Consider the following 22,044-nt stretch of genomic DNA (forward strand, 5'->3'; position numbering starts at 1 on the left):
ATGTTTAAAAATAGCTAATAAATCAGATTATCTTGAGGTATTATTTCTTGCAAGTCAAAATGGAGAGCAAAAAAATCAACCCTAATTTTTAGTTTATGTATACACTGAAAATAGCAACAATAAAAATAAGCATTTGTAGCAGACATATTCCATCTTCACTATTATTTTGCTACCTTTGGTAAATTACTGGGGCAGATCTTGAAGTTAAAAACCCATGTTTAGAAATAAGTGCACGCTTCCCCCACTATATAGCAGCAGACTGTGTTGCCCCTATGCAAAACATTCTCATATCTAATTTTAACTTTACATATAAAAATAACTTGGAGAAAATACAAAAAAACATTTTATTTTAACATGAAAATATCAGAAAAATTAGTAAGCCTGAGATGTAGGGTTTTGGTGAAAAACAAGAGGCTTGTAGTGTTTTGGCTGCTGATAAAGATGCATGTATTGATAGCTGGGGTGAAAAGCAGAAGAATGCACTTATTTCTTCTGCATGTCAGTATCTTCAGACAGTAAGCCACATGCACCCTTTCTTTCCTTGTTAAACAGAGGCCAGTTTGCTATTCTTAGTTCCAGCGGAAGTGGATCTGACGTGGGCGATCAGCACCTTCCTTTACCAATGGCTTATGGAACTCACGTCCAGCACGAGAGTGGATATTTGCCCAACAAAACTCACAGTAATACTGCAGGCAAGTGACATTGGCACAAAAAAAGGGAGCAAATTTTCCACCACAGCGTGCGCCCTGGCATTCATCACACATCTGGTCATCTAGCACATATGGCTTTACCTCCACCTTGAAAAAAAAGAAAGTCTCATTAGGGTCTGCTTCAGAAACCAAATTCTGTAATAACTTAAAATGTTTCTATAGCAGAAAAAAAGCACCAGCATTAAAAGCTGAGGAAATGGGCAGTTTCTCAAGGAAGGAGCTTTACCATGTAGTAGGTTAAAACACTTTAAAAATCTATAAAAATCTGATTTGCAAAACATTCCACTCTCACCTTTCTTGAATAACATGTTTGAAACACCTGTGTGCTGGTATTTTCAGAGTTAGGGGAGATTGTGAGTGAAAAACAAAAGAGATATCAAGTAGTCATGGAAGACAGTTTCCACACCTTTTTCCCTCATTCCAGTATCACCTGTGAGATGGCAGAACCCGAACAGCCACTGATTAAGGCAGCGCTTCTCCAATGCAGGTGCGAGTCACACTCTGCTTGGAAATAACTGGCACAGACAAGCCAGAACTGTGGAGAATCTTACAAAGGGCATGCCTAGACTTCTGTAAATTTGTAAGATATAAAGTACAAGTCGCGTTGTGAAGGTCTGACTTGGCAGAACACTTCAGACTGGAGTTAGCTCTGAATGATAAACTTCTCCACCTCAGTTTCCGCATCTGTCAAGTGGGAGTAACAGATCCTGTCTCAGAGTTGTGAGGCTTAAATTGTGAATGTAAAAGCATAAGACAGTGCTTGGCACATGGTAAAATATTCTATAAATTAGTATTAGCTACTATTAGCTGCAATAGCCTTGCTTTCCTGCTTGTGATAACTTTATGAATGGAAGGTTTTTACCGTTGTTTGGCTGAAAAGTGCCAGACAGCGTAACAGCTCAGCCCTTCCTTAGGAGACAGCAGAACACTGAGTGTTCTGAAGGACTGGATTGAGATAAAGTAAAGGTTGCCTATAGTAAAAAATAATGACCCAACAGTTTGTATTCTGAATGTATTCTACTGAAATACTTGCATGAGTGCAGAAAGTGAATATAAGGATATTTTCCGCAATATTATTTGTAAGAACAACAACAAACTAGAAACAACCTAAAAGTTGATTACAAGAACTGTAGGATGTTCATTTGATAGATAGGTAATGGAATTACATTGTTGTTTCTATTTCATTGATTAGGATTAGGATATATTTTATGTATATTCGACACTTGGCTTTTCTGAATTGCTTGTTTGTATCTTTTGCATATTGTCTTGCTGGAGTTTTGTTTGTTTTTTAAATTGATTTATGAGTTCTCTTTTGTCAGTTAAGAATTTTTAACCTTTTTTCCAGTGGCTTTACAATCTTTAACACAAATTTTTAAAATTTTTATGCTTGATTTTTATCTCTCAACTTTTTCCTTTATGGGTTCTATCTTTTCTTTGCCAGGCTGCTATTTTTGATTCATTATCTTCACTACAAATTATAGCTATAATAAAAAAGAACATTATTACGAACAAAGAACACACTAAGGTAGCATGAGAGTTGCTGGATTTCATCTCACTGAATTATAAACTCCATGAACACTGGGACAGCACCCATTTGCTCAACATTCAGTTTCCAGTGCCTAGAAGAATATCTAGCATGAAGTAGAAATGCTATAAATATATGCATAAATGCAATACATTTACATATGTTTTCTGGGTTTCTTTCTCATGGTTATGTCTTTTTTTTTTTTAATAAGATTTTAGACAAATTGAAACCAAGGTCTGTGATGTTTACTTCACTTCCATAATACGTGATAAAACGCCAGATGTTCAAGAGTTACATTTTAATATAAAACTGTTGAACAAAAATTTTACAAATCAATGATTTCCATTATGTGTATTTTTAAAATTCTAGATATTAGTTTTATGAAGCTAACATACCTTACTCAAAACCAGAGACTTTAAAGATGGAAAATTGAATTTCAAAACCTATTTTTCATTAATAATCTCTAATAATTAAACTCTTCTATATGCAAAAGGAAGTTTCATTAACACTACACTTCACCTAGTCTTATTTTCTAACATTTACTAGAAGTCACAGTGAATTATGCTACTCAGAAATAACATACAAAAAAATATAATGAATTACACATCTGTGGTGACTGTGCTTTCCAGCTATCAGATAGGAACTAAACCACAGTATCCATGAGTCTAAAAAGTAAGTGGAATAAACAATTTTCATTCCCTTCAAATAAGTATCCTGTGTATCTTTGGGTTGGCAGTTATACACTTACATTTATTCAATTTTTATGGTTTAATAACCATATTCATATTGGAGAGATGAAAGGTATAAAGGTTAGTGGTTTAATATTTCTTTGTATAAGCAGTATTAGTGACTTGTAAAATATTTAAGGCTCAAATTCTTTCAAATACAGTTCAAAATTACCTTTGTAGCACATATCTTAGAAAATGAGCTTTCCCCTCAGGTATTTCAATGCCTTTTTAAGAAGGCACATGTATCTCAATTCATCTGCTCTGCAACTGAGTTGCTCTTTAAGAGTCAATACTCTGCTCCAAATAATTCGTCCTTCACTATCATTTCAGAAACAAAGAGGTATGAGGTATAACACTGTAACAGTCTTTTTCTTCTGCTAGTGCACATTAAATACCATGATTATATACTATAATGTCCCGTGACCTATCACCTCTCTGTTAGCGGTCTAAACCACAGCTGTACATTTGTGTCACTTTCGGAGCTTTATTACCAATTCAGCAGAACCTCAAGGGGTAGGACCCAAATGCCAAGATTTTTCTACGTTCCCAGGTGAATAATGTACAGCAGAGGTTGAGAACCACAACACTAGAGGAACTCTTAACGTTCAGACAAGTTCAGAAAAGTTATGTATGCATGTCTTGTAAAAAGCAGAGCACCTCCTCTTAGTTTTTTTTTTTTTTTGGCAACCTTTTAAGTAGCAATGCAAACAAACAAAAAAAACCCTACTCTGCATTTGTGAACTGAACCTATGCTGCGTTTCTTTTCTAAATGAGACGGTTGGGTAATTACATTGGGGACTACTTCTAGCATGCATGGTCCAGTCAATTGGTATTAATTAACCAGCTTCCCTGTCCCCGATATAGTCTTTTAATGTCCCAAACAGCCCCAGAAGAGGCTTCAAGAAACTGTTATATTGGGGAAAAGGAGTATCCACTCAAGTTATATCTTCTATCTACTAATTCGGATATAAAAATTCATTTACCCCCATATTCTTAATGTATTTCTGCTATACTATAAATATAAACATGATTATTTTATAATATGTTTAGCTATGTATAGGAACTGTTCACAGATTTTGGCATAAAATAGATTTGTAAATGAATGCTAGTGTCTTTCTCTATTTTAGAGGGTAGTCAGTACTTGGAATTATTCAATAGGGTTTCAGTTATCATTCCTAGTACTTCTTAAAAGTTCTTATTGTGATGATTCAAGCAATACTACTAAAAAAATTTTAAGTTTAGGTCAATTATTTTAGAGAAATATACACAATGCATTTTTATTTTAGATTTTGTGACAAATGAAAACAAACATTTAAATAACACTCTCCGTCAAGTTCTATTCTAAGTGCTTATATATATGTAAATTTATTTAATCCTCAAAATTACTGAGAAAAACATATTATCATTGTTTTCTATTTTACAAGTGAGGAAAAAGAGGCATAGAGAAGGTTAATTTGTAGAAATGGGGTTCAATCCCAGGCAGTCTGACTCCAATGTACAGGCTCTTAAAACAACGTCTCTGCCTCCACGGTTAGAATATTTGACCTTATTGGCTGATTAAAAAATTCTGACATGGCTGCACAATGATATTAATATTTTTATATTATACCTAAAGTTTAAAGTGTGTTCAGTAATTTTCCATTTCAAGGATATTTTTATAGAATATCCTTTAAGACTTAAAGAAGTATAAAAATTAAACAGTGTTCAAATTATATTATTAACGCCTTAGGGTATGAAGCTTTGGATCAGCACCTTATTATAGGACATAAGTGATTTCCCAATATGCAACTTACACGTTTATCAATATCACCATGCTGAAGCTGAACAAACCGCGCACTGATGGCAGCAATATAGCTCTGCTGATTGGAGAAAGCAACTCGCCCAGCACCTTTTGGGTATTTTAGCTCAGGATCTGTATCAATTCCTGCATAACAAACTCCACCATACAGCCGGTCCATGATCATAGCAAGTTCCACTTCAAAAGGAAAAGAAGTTTACATCAAATGTGAGAGAACACAGTAATCAACAATTTTTAAGTATTTTTTGTAAAACGTAAAAGTCAATAGTATATTATCATTTGACCAGGAGTAGAGTGGCAGATAAGAGGCTGTTGTTAAAAAAGGACGGGGATCAAGGATGCTTTTTTTTAACTATAAAGTGACTCACCACCATCACATCTACCTACTTACAGCACTAAACCCACTATATACTCTATCTTCTGTCCTATAGAGAAATAGTTCCATGCTCTTTCCTAAATCCAATCCTTTCACTTGCATACTAGATCCCATACACTCTCACTAAGGACACTGCTTCAGCAATTCTCCCCTTTCCCTTCTGTACAATCAGTTTTCCCCTTATACTAGGTCATTCCCAAGTACACTATAATTTTCCTACCTTAAAAAAAATTCCCATAACACTTTTTCTCCCTCTCAGCTACTGCTCCATTTCTCTGTTCCCCTTTACAACCAAATTTCTCAAAATCTGTTCTAGTATTCCCCCCAATTCCTCTCCTCCCATTCCATATTCAACTCTTTTTCTAATCAGACTATCACACCATGACTCCACTCTAATTGTTCAAGCTAAGTCCAATGGTCAATCTATCTGTAAGTAGCATTGAACACAGTTAATCCCTTCCTTCTCATTCAAATATTTTCTCCATCTGGCTTCTAGAATATATTATCCCACTAATTCTGCTACTACCTCACTGATAAATTTCTTCTGAGTCTTCCTTGATAGTTCATCCTAAACTCCTTAACTTTTCAATGTCAGAGTACCCTAACTTTCAATCCTTGCAACACTACACTCCTGGCTTTGGTAACTTCATCCTGTATCATAGCTTTAAACACCATCTATATGTTTCTAAGCTCCTACATTTTTATCTCTAGTGTGGACCTCTCCCCTGGATGCCAGACTTGTACATGCAACTGTCTATTGGACAACTCGATATTTAACAGGCACTGGCCACACTCAGTATATTAAAAATGGAACTCATAATATTCCCCTATCCCATTTAAACCTGCTCCAATGAGTTTCTGCTGACCCAGTTAGAAAGCAACAGAAAAGATGAGGTTGTCAAGATCTTTGGCTTCATCCTTTCTGTATTCTTCCCTTGCTCCATACTGCACATGCAATCCTGTAAACTTGATTTTAAAACATATCTAGAGTCCAATCGCCTCACCTCCATCACTACTAACATCCTGATTCATGCTAACATCATTTTTCATCTGGTTCATGGCAATAGCCTTATCTCTCTTTGCTTTTGGCCTTTGCCTTCCCAGCTTGTTTTTAAAACAGTATAAAGAGTGATTCTCTTAAAAAATATACCAGATACCACCATAAAAATACATAAAAAATATACCATATACCATGGTTTAATTGAAATTTCTATTTGGGAGCTCTGAATGGTGCCATACACTTGTGTTCAAAACCAAGATCATAATCTTCCCTCCCTATCTGCTCCTTCTCCAGTGTTCCTTCCGTCTCAGTAAAAGGCATCACTATCCACTCAGTGGCTTATGACTGAAAGATGAGATTCAGTCTTTGTGTTTACCTCATAAATATCTGTCACCTCTGTTCAGTTGGCTTTCTCCACTGCTACCACTAATCCAAGCCACCATTGTCTATCTCCTGGATTGTAATAATAGGATGCTAAATTGGTCTGCCCGTATTTACTCTCACCCTGGCCCCCCTCTCTATGAGTCATTAGCTAAAGTGAACTTTGAAAACTGCAAAGATGATGAAGTCTCTCTTTTGTTTAAAAACTCTTCAGTGGTTTATTTTACCCTTGCTCTGAGAATAAATACCAAGTTAGTCCATTAGACTTGTATGATTTGACTCCCGTCTCCTTGTGTCCCTTCCCTCACTCCTTGTATCCCAAGTCAGGCACTTTGGGCTTCTTTCAGTTCCTCCAAAGCACCCTGTTTCCCTCCACTCAAGACCTTTAAATATGCTGTTCCCTTTCTGTGAAACACACTCCTCAGAACCCTACTACCACCCTGATCCTACTCCTTTCGCCCAGTCTTTATATGTCAGCTCAACTACAAATATCTTCAAGATATCAGACTTCAAATACCTTCAAGGTATCAGATATCATATTTCCTTGCTACATGCTCTTCTGTTCCCTATAGTACTTCTTTGTAGAAGTCATCATATTCGTAACTATTTACATGTATGAATAGTTCTTTAACATGTATCTCTAAGATTGGGGAGAGGATGTTCTCAGTGATGGAAATCACTAACACTCCACACATCGTGCACAGTACCATCTAACATGTGCAAAGTGGGCATATATATCTACAATTGTATTCCTATGTGACATATTTTGGTAGGTTTTTGGTTCCTAGTTATTGTTCAACACAAGTTTATCATCATTCACTTATCTAAAGTGCTACTTTAATGATTAAAATATAGATAAAAGAGAAAAAAATCCCATTTCTTTTTCAGATATTGGAATCGATGTACACAAAATAAACAGACCCCAAATTCTCATATCTCAGAGAGGTATACTTAGGAAATCGGAAATATTTAGGTAGATTCTTATAGATATGCTTGTAGTTAGCTACTGCACTAATATTGACAGATAAGTACCCAATTCTCCAGTTTGAGAGTTTCAAGAAGGGGCCTCAGAATTTGTTTCAAAATTCTGTAGTTAGCAGCTACTGGAGCATGAAGAATCTGCTCCTGCTCTGTCCAATAGTGTCATGTACACAATAGTTTCCAAATGTTTATTAAATTGACTAGGACATATTAAATGATTTTTTTTAAACAAAATTGTTAACATTCTACTTACCAGCCCTTAATGGCCTAGGAACACCTCCAACAAAAATTGTTTTTCGGGGATCCAAAGGCTGAGAACCATCCATTACAAAATCACTATCACTCAAATTCCAAGGACGTATTTGAACCTATGAAGAAAATTACATTGGGTCTTACTCCCTTGATGGCTTATGAGAATTTTCTGTTTGTTTTTACCAGTTAATAGTGATTCTTTTATTGTTTAAAAATTTGTATAGTGGGATCTGGAAACAAATTATTTTTATAACTTTTGATCTAGATACTATAAATCTGCAGTCTCTGACCTTTTTGGCACCAGGGACCAATTTTGAGGAAAACAATTTTTCCAAGGATGGAGGTGGTGGAGGATGGTTTCGAGACCAAACTGTTCCACCTCAGATCATCAGGCATTAGATTCTCATAAAGAACATGCAACCCAGATCACTCGCATGTGCAGTTCACAATAGGGTTTGCATTCCTATGAGAATAGAATGCCATCTCTGATCTGACAGGAGGTGGAGCTCAGGCAGTAATGCTGGCTTGCCTGCCACTCATCTCCTGCTGTGTGGCCTGGTTCCTAATAGATCATGGACCACTAGTACTGGTCCACTGCCCAGGGGTTGGGAATGCCTGCTATAAATTATCTGGATGTTTCAAAAACTAAAACTCAACATGGTAGTTTAATTGTTCTTTTATTAATTAACAATCATTTCAAAACAATTTTTGAAAAATTTTCATTTGTAGCCTGAAGTTCATGGTATTTACTTACTGGTTTGTCCTTGATAGTAGGGCTAGAAACACACAGATAGAGTTTTCCATCTTCTTCAATACAAGCATCAATTAGTGCCTGAACTGAGCTCTCTTCTTGAAAGAGAAGAAATGCATAGCCTGGAATAACCATTAAAGATAGGGCAATATGTCAAGCCAAGTGATTTTACTCCAAATTTCAGTACTGTTTAGAAAATACATGCTTTTGAAAAAAAAAAACAAAACTGTCAAATAGGGTGAAAAACCATTTACCTTCTACAAGAGAACACAATATCCTATGTAATACACATTAAAACAGATACTCAGTAAAGCAATTGGCTACTTTATATAGAACACTTGCTATCAGATACTGTACTAACTTACATGCATTAGTATTTGATTCTCAAAAGTCTATGAAATATTATTCCTGTTTTACAGAAGAAAAAAATCAAAGTACCACCAAAGTCAGTCTCATAGTAGTTGGTTGAATAATTTCAAACCGAGGTCAGCCCCAAGGTCTCCCATGTGCTTTCTAAATGCCCTCAGGTTAATCCAAGTTCTAGACTTTTAGACTGGAACAAACTTGGAAAGGTCCAGGAAATCCCCTAAGCAGAGGAAACATTCCACAGTCTCATGAAAACTTCCCAATGATACTAAGAAAGCTACAGTAGGAAGGTTGGAATGAAACATGTTCCTTAATAAAACATGGGTCAGATGGATCAAAACTTTTAAATCAAGCCTCAACTTGGAAAGCCGTGGAATACATTTTTCAAACTGTTTGGAGACTATCTAGACTTGTAAACAACCAATTGTCAATCTTTAATAAAAAATCATGTATCCAGCAGACAGAATAGACTACATTATAAAAAGAAGGCATCAAAATTTACACTGCAAGTTTACTATTATGTGATTATTCCCAGCAAGTGATAGCTATAAATGATCTATCCCTTACCTTGGCAAGATTTCTATGCGAACAAATGTACAGCATTTTAATCTAGTCCCAGTATGAAGCAGACATCAAGCAGGCCATGTATGTCTGTTCCATCATATAATGGGAAATGTAAGGTCATGTTTTTACTCAAGTCGAAAAACTCAGCTTATTGTCAACCATAGCTTTATGCCACAAAGGTCTGATGTGACACTAAAGTACTTCATTTTAATAAAATTAAAATACCTGATTGCATAAAAAATACCTGAAGCCATTTCACCTTATATAAATGATTTCACCCTATATAAATACAAACTTCCAAAGGTAAGATTACACAGGATTAAAAAACATGTCTTGGATTTTTTACACTGCTGGAAACAATTTAAATATTCTTGAAAATAATGAAGATTTTTTTAAGGCTTTAATTTTGATACAAAATAAGGATCTGGGAACTACAACTATTTTGTAGTAATTAAAAGGATATAAGACCAATTTACTAAAATAGTATATTAAATTCAGTATTTTAATGTTGGCCAATTTTTATAATTTTTGATATTAATATTTTAATATTGCTTAATTTAAAATAATACTTTAAATTCAATATCTTTAATACTGCTCAATTTTTGTTATTATTAGGGAACGTTTATATTGCAAAAATTAAGCCATATCAGGTAAATTATGACTTACCTAATGCAAGTCATTAGATATTAAAATATTCTTCACAAAAACATACTATATAATAGCTTCTTTCGAATTTGTTAAAGCAAGCTAATAATCACATAAGGTGAAGGTTATTCACTGCAAAGGAAACTTACGTACGTGTGTGGCTTAGCATCTAAGGGACTCTAGTGACTGCTGTAATTACAAGGTAGCTTCACCCACTGGATGCTTCTATACCAGTGTTTTCCAAACCATGGAAAATGCTGAATTACAGAAATAACAAAATTGCTTGAAAGAACAAGGTTTGGGGATACTGGTCTTTGGAAATGGCTACAATTAACTGTAATTGTACCAAAAAAACTATGATTTGCCAGTGCCAATTTTATTTTTTCAATTAGAGAAACTAAATACTGCAAAACCACAATAACAATGATAGCAACAATAGCAATAAAGACAACAACTATTCTGTTTCATTAAATATGTTCCATCCCATTTTCTAGGCTTAGAGTACACCATTCTTGTAAGTGAACAAGTGGCTCATGCAAAAATGTGCATCTTTCTCCATCCAAACAATTCCTAATTCCTTTTTAAAATTCTATTTCCATTCCTGCCTGGAACTCTGTTCAAGTACTTTTTATCTATCTATATACAGTACCTTAGATTAATACCAGACCTCTCAGTGAAGCTTTCCCCCATCTACCTGAAGTAATTTCTCCATCCTATAGTATTTTTTGTTATCTCATGTATTAGGCAGTTAAAAATCCGTGAGTTATTGAGAATATGAACATTCACAAAGGTGAATAAAGACACTATTTTACAGACCATTGAAAGAAACTGACATTAATAAAATAATTACAAATGTTTAACGTTGTAAAAATGTAATACTGCAACTGTGATGAGTGCTAGCAGTGAAAGACACATACAGCACTAGGAGTTGGGCAGGAGGAGCTGACCTCATTTGGTAGATCCTCAATGTATTCTGTGACAAACTTACACTTAAGCTTGAGATACAAGATTAGTAGGGAATATATAAAGAGACTTAAGGAAGAGACACCGTCAGTCTAGAGATTATCATACATAAAAGCACTGAGGCTGGAGAGAACAAGGCCAGTCTGTGGGACTGGAAGGAAACAAGCAGCAATAGTAGAAGAAGCTAGAAAGAAGGCAAGGCCAGGCAGAGTGAATGCATTTTTGCTTTTATCCTAAAAATAAGAGAAACCATTAAAGGGTTTATGCAGGTGAGTAAGAAATAGCACCATCCAATGAGTTTTCAAAGACTGCTGTGACTGGACTATAGGAGAAAACTGGAGAGGGCTAGAGATGTGGAGACTAGAAAGACAGCTGAAGTAGTCCAGGCAAGTGATGATGGTAGCTTAGTCGAGAACATTACAAAATAATTCAATACTCTGAGTATTCAATAAAAATGGCACTTATAAAGTAAACTTTATGAAATGGCAAGAGAGTAAAACTATGGACAACACTAAAACTAAGAGAATAAATAAACATCTCTATCTATGTGGAGATAATTTCCTCTCTAAACCAAGGTTTTGTGACCTCCAATAAACTCCAGACTACATGGAGAGAGGTAGATAGCTTTAATCAGATTCTCATAGAGGCCTAGGATCCGGAATCCCTACTCAAAAGATGTTCTTGATTCCCTACATATATATAGATCTGCAAGTATTAAAAAAAAATTGCATTATTCCATTTATCTAAAAAACTATGTGAACTATTAGTGAAGGTTCTATAATTCTCAATGACAGAAAGTAGATATGCCTCATATAATTCATCACCAGAAACCTGTATCTAGTTTTTATGTGCCAGTAACTTCTTTATCATGCTTCATTTCCCAGAGTCAAAATCGAACCATTTAACAGTTCTATTGGGGTCTTTTCTCCAGGCTTGACAATTCACTGAGTCATGAAACTGAATAGTATGTGTAGTGTGCTAAAATTATATTTCAGCAATGTTTAAAGTAAAGTCTTAATCTTTGAACCTCCCTCTTTCTTTTATTCATTTCAGAGAACCTTCCATTAGCAATTCTGACTAGCTGAATTAATGTTCAAGACTCCTTTCTCCTCGCTTCCTCTTGTTATTGTGGGCAGGATATACTTCCTCTCCCTACAGATGGTGACTTGATCATGTGACTTGCATGTGAAGGTTAGCACAATTTGTAATTCTTGTCCTGTGGTGATCAGCCACGGTGTCTTCCTAGCAATTACTGACTAACATAACTAAGCATCTTCCTTTATATAATTGAAAAAAAAATAGACCCAACTAGCTACTTTGTCTTTTATCTAAATTATTTATTCATCAACAGAGTTGGCAATAATTTATACTGCTCTGCTGTTATCTAGAACATTTAATATAAATCTTATATTTCAACTGTTCATAAATTTATATTTTATAAAAGACCAATCACTTCACATAGATCTTAATTTCATAACGCAGAGATACTGTTTCATATGTCTATACCCAAGTTACTTGAAATGATGCTTTAGACAGAGAAAATACTCAAACATTTGTTGATCTGAGTCTATGAAATTATTATCAAATAGCAAGTCTCTTATGATTCCTAACTGGCTAAGTAACTGCTATTCTTTCTTTTGCTCTCATACAACCAATTATTTCCTAGCAAATATTAACAATAACAATCCTTACCTTTTGGTGGAAAATAGGACTTGCTTTCTGCTTTATGAGGCCAATCTACTACCAAAGGCCCAAATCTTCTGAAGCTAGCAGTTATTTCATCTTAATAAAGTACAATAATACACATTAGAAATTAGTTTCAGTGATTCGTTCTAAGAAATTCTGTACTGTTACTATGAAGATTTAACATTTAAAAGTGCCAAATACCTTAAGATAAATTAGAATATAAACACTGGGAATATGTCTAACATACTTATTAAAATAATATGTCAAGCTTAACAAGTTTTGTCAAAATAAATTCATTTTTAAGCAATGCATTGGTTAGAATACTCAATTCCATGTGAATTTTAAAATTTTATATAACATTGTATGGATACTAATGACTTTATAGTACACCAAACCACAAATAGCACTGGACTGAAAAAAACGCCAACATATATAAATTAAATAAAATCTATTACTGCTTCACAAATAAAATCATTTTAGTATAGGAAAAAAAGGTCTGCTGAAACAAGACTTGAATAACTATAATGTTGAAAAAATATACAAGGGTCTGATACATGCCAGGTAGTTTCACTGAAATCCATATAGGTAACATCCAATTGCTATGTCTTATGTTATTTCATTACATAGACAGCTTATGAAGATCAATACTTAGAATAAGTTTGTGGATATCTGAATCATAACTAAAAAATGTCCTAAAATGTAAGAATGAGTGATACATTTCTCATAACCTCACAAATATAGCTTAATATTTTAAGTCTTCAATTAATTTTCTTTTGTTATAATTACTCATGATCATTTTCACATACAATTATTAGTGTTTGTGAAACCCTAATTTCCTATTCATGTTCTGTTTCCATTTCCCTTTTGGTTTTAATAGCCTCTTTCTTCCCTGTTTCTAAGAGCACATTTATCCTTAAAGAAATTAAACTTTTGGCCAGGCGCGGTGGCTCATGCCTGTAATCCCAGCACTTTGGGAGGCTGAGGTGGACAGATCACGAGGTTAGGAGATCAAAACCATCCTGGCTAACACAGTGAAACCCCGTCTCTACTAAAAATACAACAAATTAGTGGGGCATGGTGGCATGCGCCTGTAGTCCCAGCTACACAAGAGGCTGAGGCAGGAGAAACGCTTGAACTCAGGAAATGGAGTTTGCAGCGAGCCGAGATTGCGCCACTGCACTCCAGCCTGGAAGACAGAATGAGACTCCGCCTCAAAAAAATAAATAAATAAAAATAAAAATAAATTAAACTTTTGATTACCAAGCATTTGATATAATCTTATGGTTGGTTCCATTTATTTCAGTGTATGTGTGCATGCACACATTATGGTTATACAAAAAGCTTTAAGTTTTATATACCTAAATATATTCTATATTTTAAGAACAAGTAGAATATGACCTAGGTCATGAAAATCTTATTTACAAAAAATGCTCGCAGTTACAAATATGGTAAGATCTAAGGAAAAAAATAAAAAAGCTTTTGTTCAACTTTCATATTTTGATAGGTGATAAAATATTTTAAAAGAAGAAAATGCATTCTAATTCGGAAAATCTCTAGGTGGTAAAAACTTTCATAGTCCATTCAATTAAATTTCATATTTTTTTGTTTTTGTTAAAGTCCAAATCACCATGTTAATAAATATCTTAATAAATACCTTCATCAATATCTGGAGGAAGACCACCAACAAAAACTTTTCGAGAGAAGCGTTCTATTCGCTCTCCATTTTGATGAGCTGAATAACAGGTGGGTGAATTTAAAACTCCAACTTGATCACTGTGACCATCATCCAGCAAGCCATCATCTATTGGAAAGAGGGAAGAACGACCTAGAATAAAGAACAAATACAACTTGAATCTCAGATATGAGAAAATGATAAATTTAAGCATAAAAATACCAATGACAAATTCAAAGACTTAAAAATGAAGGTGATGCAGGTGAACATAAAAATTAAGAGAAATTTAAATCGTGTGTGGTTTTAATTACCTGGATTCAAGAAAGAAGCAATCTAAAGAGTGACTTAGAAATAAACATAGTCATATGTCAACAATTAAACTGCAAAAGAGATACTAGATCACTTCAACTTGTTATGAGCAAGAACTTGTTATAAGCAAGAACCTAATGTATGTGGACAGTTAGAACGGATATGTAACAGGAGAAACTTTTCAGAAACTGGTGGCAGAAAGGAAATGGCACAGACTAAATAGATAAGGGGATATAATTTATAAAAAAATCACTTGTAGACTGCAGTAAGTAATGATATGGAGAACAAGTAATACTTGTATACAAGGTCTTGACCTAATTTATTACATGTGTGCCAATTATATGAAATGGTAGACAGGGCTTCTGCACATGTGCAAAATAGAAAAGGTATCCCCTCTAGCATGTTAGTGCCCATTTGAGCCCACATTTCAGGAGGTAATCCTTATATAGGGCACATCCTGTACAATCCTCTGAAGTAATCCCCACTCTGTGGGTAATCCCTCCACAAAACTTAAATGACCTGATATACTACTCCCCGGCTGTCAAGGAATGTACATTTAGAAAGATAAGATCTATATATGTAACCATGGTACACATCCATAAGAAAGCTTCAAAGTGCTCAGAGGACATATTCTGGAGGAAAGGGGTCAAATGAAAGGATGATTTCCTAAATCTCTAAGTGAAATTAGATAGCATTTGGGATAAAAAGAGAAAAATAGCAGTACATAGGCATTAGAAAGGGTAGAATATCTATAGGTGGAAATATTTATAGGAACATGGTTTTCAGCAAATTTTCCTTTTTTCCAAGTGAAAGGAGAAACATAAGAAAATGTAGGAAAAACTGAACTTACTTGAGAAATAAGGAATAGTCAAGGTTGGCTGAAATATGTTGGAAACAAGGAGAGTAAAAGCTAGAAAAGCCCTTTGAGGCTAGCTAGATTATTTAGTGCTGAATGCCAGGCTAACGAGACATTTAGTAGGTGGTGAAGATAATCAACTGGATACAGGAATTCAATCAAGATTATAACTTTTTCAATGCATTAGGGAGACTTAGTAAATATGGATAAGGTAGCTGGAAATGAGCAGATCAGAAGCTGTGCAAAAAATCCACAAAGGATGGATGGCAGTCACAAGCAGATAGGAAACAAAATAGGGAGAAAGAATGAAAAAGGAGAGATCTAAGGAAGACTTTAGAAAATGATAAAACCATTAACTGATATAAGGACAGTAAAGACCAGAAACTGGTATGAGAACGGAAAATAATTTAAGCTTTAGATATGTAAAGTTTTATATGCTGCTAGGATGTTCAGAAGCAAATGTACAGTAGGAAGCTGAAAAGGAAGTGGAGAACAGAAATGTCATATTTCTGAGAAAATAATTTGGAGTCAACTCCACATGGGTTATAGTTTAAGGTCCTTTATAACATCCATGATAAACACTCCAGCGAGAAATGATGAGGACAGCTCCTTGAGAAACTTACAAGGAAGAAGCAGAACATTCAAGGAGCTAGAGAAAGGAGTGAGATAAGAAAAGTGGGAGGTCAGCCAAAATATCACGGTAATAGAAGCACCAAAAAACTAATAAAAGAACAAAAGAGCAATTAAGTAACAATGTGAGATATTAAGATAATTACTTTTAATAAACAGTTGTTTTTGAGGACATACATGATCTGTGAAGGTAGCTCTTTCAGGAAAGTTGGGTAGGAGTCACATTGCATGTATTTAGAGTTTTATTAAGTATAGAGATCAAATGAAGAGAAGTATATTAGAGAAGGAAAAGCAGAGTAAGAATATGGACAAGTTGTTTTTCTTTCAGTATTAACTGAAGGATTTTTTTGGATAGGAGACAATGCATATAATCTATAGCAGCGATCTCCAACCTTTTTGGCATCAGGGACCAGTTTTGTGGACAACAATTTTTCCACAGCAGGGGGATGATTTTGGGATGAAAATGTTCCACCTCAGATCATCAGACATTAGATTCTCATAAGGAGCACACAACCTAGATCCTTCACACGTGCAGTTCACAATAGGGTTCACGCTCCTGTGAGAATCTAATGCTACTGCTGATCTGATAGGAGGTGGAGCTCAGGCAGGCAGCAATGCTCACTTGCCCTCCGCTCACCTCCTGCTGTGTGGCCTGGTTCCTAACAGGCCATGGACCAGTATCGGTTTTATATTGGATATCTGTCTATATATTAAGCAAATAGGCCACGGACCGGACCATTTTATGTTGGGTATTTGTTTATATACTAAATCACATACCATAGAACATCTTGAAAAATATGACACATGATGCAAGTGATACAAACAAAAACAATTAGAAATGTGACAGCCTGAACAGAATGGGTTGGGGACAAGAAGGAAGGGACCACATGCCTGTCAGAGTGAGGTAGCTAGCTACCTAGATGTTTGACATAAAAATTTAGTTTATAAGACACAACAACAGAGAGAAAGATGATATTTGATATAGGAAATGAATTATTCTAAAGATTCAAATGCTGTTTAAATACGATGTTCTGAAAAATACCCATGTTCACTGAGTAACTTTGTGAATATCACTTAACTTTTCAAATACCTGTTATTAGAAATAGGAAGCAATGCAAAACAAAATGTCAGTATATTTTGTCATCAACAGAAAGGAAACTCTTCAACATGACACTATTTTTACTCAATAAAATGAACATCAAGGTCCACTAAAAATAATATTAATTGTGAATAACTGGTCAAACTTTTAATGGTTAGACTTTAATTGAATAATTCTCTATTTTAAAAGGAATAAGATAAACAGCATGCATACAAACTTGATTTTAAGGAAAAAAATCACAAATCCAGATTCTCTATTTATTTCAGATGTACCAATACTTTGGAAAGTTTTTCACTTTAAAATGCCCTAACACAAATAAAAACTTAGCAGTGTCATAAATACAGTAAGTATTCAAATGTCTTTCTAATAGACATTTAAGTTGAGAAAAAATATGGATCACAAATACTTAGGGTCTACATTAAAAAAAAAAAAATGCAGTGACAAATCACACTATAAGCAATGCCAAAGAGAAAAGTGACCCAAAAATGACTCAAACTTTTTGTTTACTATAATAAAATATTATACTTAGTATTCATAACTAAAAACATCTATAATCTATGTGTCTATAATCTATTAACGAAGTTCAGCTAAACAAAGAATGTAATGAAAAGTTTAAGAACATTTTGCACACCAGCCATACAAACAAGAATCTTCCCTGTTGGACAATAATGACTGCTTTTTTTCAAGAAGCCATAGAAGCTACATATTTAAATACTCATTTAAAAGAAGAGTTAACTGAATATATATCATTGACAAAGTATGACTTTTTTTTTATTTTGAGAAGGAGTCTCGCTATGTTGCCCAGGCTGGAGTGCAGTGGCGTGATCTCAGCTCACTGCAAGCTCCACCTCCTGGGTTCATGCCATTCTCTTGCCTCAGCCTGAGTAGCTGGGACTACAGGCGCCCGCCACCATACCCAGCTAATTTTTTTTATTTTTTTAGTAGAGACAGGGTTTTACCATATTAGCCAGGATGGTCTCGATCTCCTGACCTCGCGATCCGCCTGCCTCAGCCTCCCAGAGTTCTGGGATTACAGGCGTGAGCCACCGCGACCAGCCATCATTGACAAAGTATGACTTTTTACCTTGCCAATTATCCTTTTATCATATTCCAAATTAATATGACAATAAAAGGAGAACCATTAAATAAGTTATGTCCACCACTGTAGTGTACTTTAAACATGCTTTCTAAGAATGATACCATACATATGTTTTCAGGTTCTTACACCTCAAAGGAATAAAACTCAATGATAATTAAATACAACAAATTCTTTTTGCTGGAATGCAGCAAAAGCCAGGCTTAAAGGAAAATTCATAGTTTTAAAAGCATATTAGAAAACAAGACATGCTTAAAACAAATCATCTTGTTTCTACCACAAAAAGCTAGAAAAAGAATAGCAAATAAAATACAAAGAAAGTACGATGAAGGAAATAAAGTAACAAAAAAGAGACATCAATTAACACAGAACTTACAAACATTAAAAGATTAAAAAGGGAATGTTATTAGCCACCTTATGGTAATAAATTTAACAACTAGAGGAAACAAATCCCTTGAAAAATGCAGCTTTTCAAAAATGGCACAGGGAGAAAAAATCTGAAAAGTTCTTTATTTGTTAAAAAAATAAAAATCATAACTTAAAAATCAAAATAAAAAAATCTTCCAACAGAGAAAAATCCAGGCCTAGATGGCTTTACTGGCAAATGAACTAGACTTTTGAAGAAGAAAAAATAGCAATTTTATACAAACTATTCCAGAGAATAAAGAAAGAGGAAGCACTTCACAACATTTTTTTACAAGTGCAATACTAAAATCTGACAAAAACATTACAAGGAAACTATATACCAATGTCCCTTATGGACATAAATGCAAAAATCCTAAAAAAATATATTGGCAGAATGAATCCAGAAGTATAGATAAAAATGGAAAACAAATCATGATTAAGTGGGGTTCACCCCAGGAACGTAAGATTGATTTATCATTTTAAAACCAATTACTGTTAATTGTACTACATAAACAGACAAAAACAGAAATACCATAAAATCATTTCCATAAATGTAGGAAATGCATCTGATAAAATTCAACAGCTATTCATAATTAAAAAAAAAAAACCACAACTCCCAGAAAACTAGGAGTAGGAGGGAATTTCCTCAATCCTATAAAGAGCATTAAAAAAAAAAAAGAGTGAAAGTCTTTAATAATAAATTATCAAATGGTTTCTCTTGAAGGTTTGGAAGGATGTTCACTCTATTTCTACTCAGCATTGTACTACTGGAGGTACAACAAATCAAAGAAGATGAAAAGAATAATTTAAAGTCATGAATACTGGCAAAGAAAAATGAAATTACTTAGTATAGACATAATTGTACATGTAAAATTCAAATAAATCAACCTAGTAGAAATAATTGTATTTATCTAGGGAAGAAATGCAAATTCAATTTACAAAAACCAAATTACTTCTAAATGCTAGTAATAAACTGGGAAAAATTTTAGATATCATTTCCATATCTCATCCAAACCCACCAAATACTGACAAATAAACTTAACACAAGATATGCAAGACTTTTACACCGAAAATGACAAAACTTTGCTGGGGAAAAATGTTAAAAATATGAAATAAATGAATAAACAGAAGAAACTATGTTAGATGTAAATTCTTTCCAAATAGATTGGATACAATCCATCCAAAATCTCAGCACACTGTCTTCTAGAAATTCACAAGCCAGTTCTAAAATTTATGATAAATCAAAGGCCTAAGAATAATCAAGGAGAGCGTACAAAACAAACAAAAAGCCAAAGTTGGAGGATTTACACTACCAAGTTCCAAGACTCACTAGTTAGCTATAGTTATTGAGACTGTAAAACTGATATTAGACAGATAATGGAACATAAGAGTCTAGAAATGGGCCTATACATGTACAGTCACTTGATGTTTTTCTAAAGTACCAATGCAGTTCAATGTGGAAAAGTAAATCTTTTCAATAAATGGATTTCTAGTTGGAGGGGGAAAAATAAATTTGATCCTTGTATCACACCATACTGAAAAATAAATCCAAGAAGGATCACAGACTTAAATGTAAAAGTTAAAACAATGAAACTAGAATTTCTTCATAACCTTGTGGGTAGTGATAATTTCTTGGGACTAAATGACAGTAATGGTGAATGAAAATAATTGGATTTTTATTAAAATTTAGACATTTTTCTGCTTATCAAAGATACTGTTAAAAAGTGGATGACGTGAAACCCCGTCTCTACTAAAAATACAAAAAATTAGCCGGGCGTGGTGGCGGGCACCTGTAGTCCCAGCTACTCGGAGAGGCTGAGGCAGGAGAATGGCGTGAACCCGGGAGGTGGAGCTTGCAGTAAGCCGAGATCGCGCCACTGCACTCCAGCCTGGGTGACACAGCAAGACTCCGCCTCAAAAAAAAAAAAAAAAAAAAAAAAAAAAAGTGGATGACAAGCAAATACACTACTGGGAAATAGGACAAAATATATAAACAACTCCCATAAATGAAGAAAAACAACCCAATTAAAAATGAGCAAAAGACTTGTAAGGGAACGTTACAGAAGAATACAATGGAATGGGTTAGAAGCACATGAAAAGGTGCTTAGATGTCATCCTTAGTCATCAGGAAACTGCAAATTAGAGCCACAGTGAGAGACTACACACCATCAGAACGGATAAAATCAAAAAGCCAACACTTGGCCGGGCGCGATGGCTCACGCCTGTAATCCCAGCACTTTGGGAGGCTGAGGCGGGCAGATCACCTGAGGTCAGGAGTTTGAGACCAGCCTGGCCAATATGGTAAAACCCCGTCTCTACTAAAAATACAAAAATTAGCCGAGTGTGGTGGCAAATGTCTGTAATCCCAACTAACTTGGAAGGCTGAGGCAGAAGAATCGCTTCAACCTAGGAGGTGGAGATTGCAGTGAGCCGAGATTGGGCCATTGCACTCCAGCCTGGGCAACACTAGCAAAACTCTATCTCAAAAAGGAAAAAAAAAAAAAAAGGCCAACACTTTAAAGTCAGTCTCATACTCCACTGGAGTATAAAACTGGAAACTATTTGGCAGTTTCTAATAAAGTTGAACATACATACTTACTCTATGAACTAGTAATTCCACTTTTACTTATACATCCAAGAGAAACGAGTGCTCATGTCCACCCACATACAAAAAGGTACAAAAATATTCATGGAAGTCTTATTCATAACAAGTACCAAATGTATAACTCAAACATCAATAGGAAAATGGATAAACAAATTCATACAGTAAAATGTTATTCACCAATAAGAAATAACTGATAAAAATTACTAATTGTAATTTCCTTTCTATACAATTTCCGTACAAAAAGCTAATCATTTCTCTTTTACTTGAGACTGATATTTATAAATATCTAAAAGTAATTACTTATGAAATTTTTTTTTCTTTTAAAAGAAGAGTTGATATGGTTATTCCTAAGGCTCTTACCACAAGAGTTAGATGTTTATTTCTCCAGATAAATAATCTTAAAGGTAATATTTTCTTGCTGTTAAAATCAGTAAGAGAACCCCAAAGATATTAATTTGCAAACCCTATACTCAAAACAATTTAAAACTACAGTTAGAGTTGCATTGTGTAAGGTGGCAGATTTTTTTTGCTTATGGTCTTCTGCTTTTTGATTTTAGAAATTATCACTTGATCTTGACTCCAAACACTTCATTTCTCTGCACTGTTATGAAATAAACCCAAATCAAAATTACTGACCCTACTACAA

The 22,044-nt window shown here is 34.4% G+C and overlaps 1 protein-coding gene and 1 long non-coding RNA gene across 5 annotated transcripts in view; one reads left to right on the top strand and one right to left on the bottom strand.

The window, feature by feature from the left end:
• Positions 1-22,044, top strand: part of LOC115831837 — a 401,812-nt gene that overhangs the window by 338,430 nt on the left and 41,338 nt on the right. The gene's annotated exons all lie outside the window — the stretch shown is intronic.
• Positions 1-22,044, bottom strand: part of CPEB2 (cytoplasmic polyadenylation element binding protein 2) — a 69,200-nt gene that overhangs the window by 3,201 nt on the left and 43,955 nt on the right. For 3 of the 4 annotated variants that reach the window (XM_030801180.1, XM_030801183.1, XM_030801181.1), the window contains 6 exons: positions 14,381-14,551; positions 12,733-12,822; positions 8,506-8,624; positions 7,753-7,867; positions 4,757-4,938; positions 1-797 (listed from right to left, as the gene is read on the bottom strand). The exon at positions 1-797 is cut by the window's left edge and continues 3,201 nt beyond it. In XM_030801180.1, coding sequence (XP_030657040.1) covers positions 570-797; positions 4,757-4,938; positions 7,753-7,867; positions 8,506-8,624; positions 12,733-12,822; positions 14,381-14,551 — 905 coding nt within the window. In that variant the 3' untranslated portion in view covers positions 1-569. The remainder of the gene's footprint in view (positions 798-4,756; positions 4,939-7,752; positions 7,868-8,505; positions 8,625-12,732; positions 12,823-14,380; positions 14,552-22,044) is intronic. The other variant, XM_030801182.1, reaches the window with a different exon arrangement.

Source organism: Nomascus leucogenys, chromosome 20, assembly GCF_006542625.1.
Source record: "Nomascus leucogenys isolate Asia chromosome 20, Asia_NLE_v1, whole genome shotgun sequence".
Lineage (NCBI taxonomy): Eukaryota > Metazoa > Chordata > Mammalia > Primates > Hylobatidae > Nomascus > Nomascus leucogenys.